Source organism: Rhamphochromis sp. 'chilingali', assembly GCF_963969265.1.
Source record: "Rhamphochromis sp. 'chilingali' genome assembly, chromosome: 15".
NCBI classification, from domain to species: Eukaryota; Metazoa; Chordata; class Actinopteri; order Cichliformes; family Cichlidae; genus Rhamphochromis; species Rhamphochromis sp. 'chilingali'.
This window is the reverse complement of record NC_137942.1, coordinates 31617824-31625410: the sequence shown is the minus strand read 5'-3', so window position 1 is coordinate 31625410 and position 7587 is coordinate 31617824. Positions and strand designations below refer to the sequence as shown.

The window sequence follows — 7587 nt, the reverse complement described above, 5'->3', positions numbered from 1 at the left end:
CTACTTGTTGTTCCTAGAGTATTTAAAAGTAGAATGGGAGGCAGAGCCTTCAGTTTTCAGGCCCCTCTTCTGTGGAACCAGCTTCCAGTTTGGATTCAGGAGACAGACACTATCTCTACTTTCAAGATTAGGCTTCAAACTTTCCTTTTTGCTAAAGCATATAGTTAGGGCTGGACCAGGTGACCCTGAATCCTCCCTTAGTTATGCTGCAATAGACGTAGGCTTTGAGTTTTTCCTTTCCAGTCACCTTTCTCACTCACTATGTGTTAACAGACCTCTCTGCATTGAATCATATCTGTTATTAATCTCTGTCTCTCTTCCACAGCATGTCTTTATCCTGTCTTCCTTCTCTCACCCCAACCAATCACAGCAGATGGCCCCGCCCCTCCCTGAGCCTGGTTCTGCTGGAGGTTTCTTCCTGTTAAAAGGGAGTTTTTCCTTCCCACTGTCGCCAAAGTGCTTGCTCATAGGGGGTCATATGATTGTTGGGTTTTTCTCTGTATCTATGAAGCGCCTTGAGGTGACTTTTGTTGTGATTTGGTGCTATATAAATAAAATTGAATTGAATAAAATTGAATTTAATTGATTTGAACAATGGAAAACTGACCAACTCCTTCGCAGTGAAAACTGCAATGAGGCAAGGCTCATTGCTGTCAGCAATCTTCCTGATCATCATGGACTGGATCATGAGAAGAACCACAGAGCAACACCGGTATCCAGTGGACCTTCACCAAACAGCTGGAGGACCTGGATTTTGCAGAAGGCATCAGCCTTCTGTCCCACAAGCAGCAACATGCACAGTCCAAGCTCACCCGGCTCGCTGAGGAGGCAGAAAAGACCGGCCTGAAGATCAACGTCAGAAAAACAGAGGTGATGCAGCTGAACAACCGACAAGAACATCCACTGCAGCTACTTGGTGGAAACCGACCTCTTCGTCTACCTAGGAAGCATAGTCAACAGAGATGGCGGCGCAGATGAAGACATTAGGAGCCGGATCAACAAAGCAAGGCTTGCATTCAACTCCCTGCAACCAATCTGGAACTCCAAACCCCTATCCCAGCGCAGCAAGATCCGCATCTTCAACACCAATATGAAAGCAGTCCTCCTGTATGGGTCCGAGACGTGGCAGGTGACCAACACCATTACCAGCAAGATGCAGATTTTCATCAACAAGTGCTTGCGACACAGCCTTAACATCAAATGGCCTGAGAAGATCTCGAATACAGACCTGTGGAAGAGAACCAGCCAGAACCCGGTTGGTCAAAGCATCAAGAGGAGAAAATCAGGCTGGATAGGCCACACACTCCGAAAACCATCCAACAATGTCACAAGGCAAGCACTGAACTGGAACCCACAAGGAAAAAGGAAAGTGGGGAGACCCAAACAGACATGGAGAAGATCTGTCGAGAGCGAAGTGACGGCCGCCGGAATGACGTGGACCCAGCTGAAGAGAACAGCCCAGAACAGAGTCCGTTGGCGTGGTGATGTTGCGGACCTATGCTCCACCAGGAGTCTACAGGAAAATTGATTGATCGAATGATTCCGGATACATTTTTATGCTGTAAATAAAGTATATATTTTACCAGATTTTACATTTCTTTCTGTTCCCGTGATCATCCCCTGCTGCTGTTGCCGTTTTAGAAGGGGTTCCCTTCTAACTCAATTCAATTCAATTAAATTTTATTTATATAGCGCCAAATCACAACATAAGTCGCCTCAAGGCTTACTAACTAACTTACACAAGTGACAAGTACATGACCTAATTATAATAATACACTTCACAGCACCCAAACATTTGTGCGTGTACAACATTTTTAGAGGAAGATTATTAAACCTGTAACCCCATAATTAACCCTTTGGGTTTGTTCAAAATCACCACACTTTCAGCTTGTTCGTGGCCAAAAGTGACCACCAATTGATTAGGTCTGTAATTTTTATTATTTTTATGGGGTTTTTTGCCATTTTTTCTGCATAAAGGTTTTAACTAACTTCAGGTCTTTTCATAAATGTAAAATAGTTATTACTGTTTTAAAATTTTAACCCTTTAAACATCAGTTTGTTTGTCCACTCTGCTAGGTGAAAGACACTGCGCTAGAGCTGTTGGTGGCTGTAGCTCAGGTGGTAGAGCAGATCTACTGATTGGAAGGTTGGTGGTTCGATTCCTGGCTTCCCCTAGACTGCATGACAAATATCCTTGGGCAAGATACTAACCCTAAATTGCTTTTTGATGCCTCCATCGGGGTATGAATCTGTGTGAATGTTAGTTAGAAAGCACTTAGAAAATGTGCTTAAAGAAAGAAGCACATTCCTCTGTTGCTTTGGGATGTGGGATATTGCCATGGTAGTTTTGGTGAAGCCAAAGACAGACAACAAAATCTTCCTCTGTTGCAACTGGAGGAGCTGGGGGGGAAGCTCTGGGTTGTTTCCCCTGTGCATGTTTTCATCTGAGGGGTTCCTCTGCCAAGGTGCCCGAAGGAAAGACGTTGTCCTCGGAGCTCCTCCGTCAGTTGGAGTCTGAACCCCTTTCCCTTTTTAACTTCCTGAGAACTTCCAGTGTTGTCATCCAACATGCTATGCATTGCTTTATTCTGGTTTAGGCTCACCTCTTCACTTCATCTATAATCCTCCAATCCTCACACCTTGGCTTCACGTGCAGCTTTGTAAGGGTGCACAGCAGCTAAAAGATCTCCTTTGTTATAAAAAAGTCAAAAGTAGATCTCAGGCTGCTAATGCAGGAAACTGCATACAGGCTGAGCCCTGGTTTGATACCAGTGGGTACTGGATTGTAGAGCAGTCTCTCTTCAGTGGTGGGACCCACATGGTTTTCCTTTCATGAGGGATCCACTCAGTCACCGGCTCCTCGGTTTCAGAAAATGCTCCTATGTTCTTTTCCATCAGCTGCTCGGCCTCCACCTCCATGCCCCCCAACCCCAATCTTCCCCCAAAGAAGAGGATTCAGGCACTGGCTAGTACTCTTCATCAGTGGTGATGCTGTCAGCCTCTTTGGAGATTGGCCCCTCATCTTCTGGAGAGGAAGTTTCTTCATCTTGGGCAGATGACTTTTCTTCAAGGGCAGAGGACTGCTGCTGTACTTGCTCTCTGACCAGATCATACAGACAGTGCTTGAAGCAGTGATGACCTTCTTGCCATACAGCCAGAATAAATGATCTGGAAGCTGTTAGGCTTACTTACAGCAGTAGCTCTGTCTGCACCTACAGAAACTCCAGGACACGTTTACAGTGTTTGTTGTTGTTTGTGCTGCAGCTGCAGCTGCAGGTTTGAACTCTGCAAAATGTCCTGTGATTGGGTTTGTTTTTGTTTCTAGAGTTAATATTTTGGGTATGGTATCTTTTGATGAAAAATACAAGAGTAAAAGTGCTTTTAACATGTGCTTCAAAGCTGAGTTTGACTGGGAAACTCAAAGCTCAACAGCCTGCATCCACAGAAACTCACTGCAGCCTATGTAATGTTTGATGCATCATTATTTATTCCAGTCTATCTTGCAAATACATGTTTGTGCTGCAATGTCATGCACAAACACAAACTATTAGATCCTTAAGATCAAACCTATGTCAAAATTGTTTCATTATTTTGGTCCATTGGAGTGTGGTAGGCCATCAAAGGCCGCTACTAGAAACTCAGAATATTACATGAAATTGCTTGTTTGGCCAAAAATGGGTAAATGATGTAATTTGGTAAAAAACATTAAAAACTACAATTTTCATGTGTTGACTTCAGAATGAAAGCAATTCTACCTAAATCGCACGATATAGTACTGTCAATAACAAGGAATCAAAAAAGGTGGTTATAATGGATTTCAATTGGCCAAAAATGGCCACGATAGAGTCAAGAGGAACAATTTGGTGTATAGTGAATATTATTGATCTTATTAAGGAGCTGATGTTGAAAATTAAAAAAATATAGACCTTTGGGAAGTTTCATTCCATTTGCATTAACAGAGCGAAAATGGTTGAAAAAAGAAAAGTGAACAAATAGCCAGGATAGAGCCCAGAGGGTTAAAGCTAAAACAATGAACATCTTTTTAATTGGGAAAAAAAATAACAACATTATGGAATAAAAATAACAAAAATAAAACTCATTAACTAAAAACACAAAAACGGGATAGAAATATTATACATATCAAATATTTATGAAAGGCTATCAAGGATGATCATTTTATAAGAAGATATTTTAAAAATGATCTAATTTCAATGGGCAGACTTTTCCACTTTTGTTTGCTAACCTTGAAATAAAGAGCAAAGCAAATGCTTAGGCACACGAGGGGTTAGGCATTAATAATTAACTGATGTACTTCTGAGCCAGCCTCTTTAATACTTTGAAAATGGGAACGTTTTGAAAGTCATAATGGATTTTAACAGATTAAATCTTTCCATTACAGATATGGTACCTGTGATTCGTCCGCTGTGCTCAGTCAGCTCATGGATCTTGACCCAGTCTTTGCCATTCTTTTCATAGATGTTCACCGCATTGTTGTTAGGACTCACAGCAATCTCTGGAAGCAAATATGTCATCACTTTGTTTCAGTAGTCAAACAATAATGAAGAAATATGAACCACAGAAAGGCATTTATGTAAGAAACATCTAAGAGAGATATAAAGAGATATATATAAATTCCTCTCTCTTGCTTCACATACATACATTGTCATATATATATATATATATATATATATATATATATATATATATATATATATATATATATATATATATATATATATACTTTTTTTTTTTTTTTATTCCCTCTCGCCCCTGCGGGCGGTTTATCCTTCAAGCTCGGGTCCTCTACCAGAGGCCTGGGAGCTTGAGGGTCCCGCACAGTATCTTAGCTGTTCCTAGGACTGCGCTCTTCTGGACAGAGATCTCCGATGTTGTTCCTGGGATCTGCTGGAGCCACTCGCTTGGGAGTCACTGCACTGAGTGCTCCGATTACCCTGGGACCACTGTTACCTTCACCCTCCACATGTTCTCCAGGCCTTGGGACCTCTCCAGCTTCTCGTGTTCCTTCTTCCTGTGCTCTTCCATGTGCTGGATTGTCTCTGGGGCATCTTTACACAGCCTGCACCTGGGGTCTTGCCTGGTGTGATAGACCCCAGCCTCTATGGATCTTGTACTCAGAGCTTGTTCTTGTGCTGCCATGATTAGTGCCTCTGTGCTGTCTTTCAGTCCAGCTTTGTCCAGCCACTGGTAGGATTTCTGGATATCAGCCACCTCCTCTATCTGCCGGTGGTACATACCGTGCAGGGGCCTGTCCTTCCATGATGGTTCCTCGTCTCCCTCCTCTTTCTTGGGTTTCTGCTGCCTGAGGTATTCACTGAGCACTCGGTCAGTTGGGGCCATCTTCCCAATGTATTCTTGGATGTTCGTTGTCTCATCCTGGACTGTGGTGCTGACACTCACCAGTCCCCGGCCCCCTTCCTTCTGTTTAGCGTACAGCCTCAGGGTGCCGGACTTGGGGTGAAACCCTCCATGCATGGTCAGGAGCTTCCTGGTCTTGATGTCAGTAGTTTCTGTCTCCCCCTTTGGCCAGCCTATTACCCCAGCAGGCTACCTGATCACGGGCAGGGCGTAGGTGTCGATAGCCTGGATCTTGTACTTGCCGTTCAGCTGACTCTTCAGGACTTGCCTGACCCTCTGCAGGTACTTGATCGTTGTATAACATGCCTCATTCACCTGTTCACACCCATTCATACAAGCAATTTCTTCTACACCCAAGTGCTTTCTATATAACATTAAAAAAAAGGTAGTGAAGTGCAATGTTATTCAAAGGCCCAGATCACCTCCAGGTGTATACATACATGTATGCATTAAAGCTCTCTGAGTCAATTTCCTGTACTGATAATAAGATTGCCAACGTTTCTCTGAACCACATTAATGCAATCCATATATGTGCATTTATGTGTGAGCTACTCTATATATGGAAATGGAGCATGACTATTTTTTCTGGTATTTCACCTACGGGTCCTATCTTTGTTCCAGGTATGGCAGGACAGCGGCTCCAGTCCAAAACTGTACAGCGACATGTCTGAACAGAGGCAAGACAGACTGCTGGAATGCTGCTGCTGTCACAGTTGTTGTAAAGATGGGCTGCTGCATGTTCCAGGATGAAAGGGAGAGAAAAAACAGGGTACACTTTGTTTGAGAAACAGTTTTCTTAAATAAAGCAGAAATGGTTCGTTGTTTATACTTTTCTCTGTTTGAGGGTTTTATTAGAAATCAGGTTTCAAGAAGGGACTCTGGAATAGCTTTAGTGTAATTAATAGTTAGTTGAATGAATAACGACTGGGAGATAACAACTTTATCAGATCTAATGCAGACAAATCTGGAGGTGAACGACAGACTTGTCAGCGTTTGTTTCTGAATACACAACAACAGACTACACTGAAAAAGTTTTAAGCCCAATAACATATCACCTAAATTCCAGCTTCTACTTTTGTTCTGTTTAAACAATCTGAAACTTAACAAGTTGCTCAGATTTGATACAAAATAATTAGGGCTGATATTATTACTTACCCTGTGTCTGTGTGGTCAGGTAGTAGAAGAGCGTTCAGAGTTGTACTCATGAGACTGTCTGCACGACAGGAGCTGTGCACTGTGTCCTGGTGAAGAATATGACTGTGTTATTGTTGAAGGGAGTGAAAGAACAGTAGGTGTGTCTACTGATAGCTGTTGAGCAAGCTTGCCTGCTCAGAAGTTTGCTGGGAGCAAATGTCTCCAATTCGCTCTCAGCACAGGCTGGTGATCAGCAGTTTGACTAAATGCTTCATACAAAAACATCTACTTCATTCATTCTTTGGGACTTACTTTGATTTTTTGGGGATGAAACTGAATGAAAACTTTCAATGTTATTTTTATATCCTGCCATTATTATAAATCTGACCACGAGTAAAGCTATTTTAAATCCATATGTCCAAATATGAATAATGGGGATCATTTACGTACACATTCATCGATTTCAGCTTTAAAAGCTCCCCTCAGCTCTTAGATCATAACCTTGTGTTTTGGCTGCAGGTCCAGGTCCATATGGGACAGCTTGTGGGTCTGGATCCAGACCGCAGTCCGCCTGTTAGTGACCTCTGGTGTATCAAATAACTGTAACTTTTTATCCCCTGTTTTGTTTGGACTTTTGATTAAGGTAAATATGTTTAACAAATAAATGAGCTAAAGTGTAAACCTCTTTGTTAGGTCCTTTGTGGTCTTTACATGTAATGCTTTATTGAGCACTTCTAAATTTGTTTATATAGTACAGAATGAATGGATGAATTACAAATATGTGCATTGACCCTCTGGGGTCCAGGGTTTCATTGACTGTTTTTCACTACTTTATATTTCAACCGATTTATCCGACTCCTGAATTAGATTCATCTTCAAAGTAAAAGAAAGCAAAGTGCCCCAGAGTCATACTTCAATGAACATACCTAAGTGGGCATGCAACCCGGAGACTGGAGCAGCCGGGGATTGGATCTCCAACCTCCTGATTAGTAGATGACTTACTCTAGTAAGTCGTGTTCTTCTTTTCAGCTCGGGATGGTAATTGGGCGATGTGTCATTTACCTATACCCTAACCCT

General features: G+C 42.3%; 1 protein-coding gene across 2 annotated transcripts in view; it reads right to left on the bottom strand.

The window, feature by feature from the left end:
• The window catches only part of LOC308411958 (ornithine decarboxylase-like), a 50500-nt gene extending 43846 nt beyond the window's left edge, over positions 1-6654 (bottom strand). For both annotated transcript variants that reach the window (XM_080906029.1, XM_080906032.1), the window contains exons 1-3: positions 6532-6654; positions 5978-6108; positions 4409-4513 (exon numbers count right to left, since the gene is read on the bottom strand). In XM_080906029.1, the coding sequence (XP_080762155.1) occupies positions 4409-4513; positions 5978-6041 (169 nt within the window). In that variant the 5' untranslated portion in view covers positions 6042-6108; positions 6532-6654. The remainder of the gene's footprint in view (positions 1-4408; positions 4514-5977; positions 6109-6531) is intronic.
• Between the last annotated feature and the right edge of the window lie 933 nt (positions 6655-7587).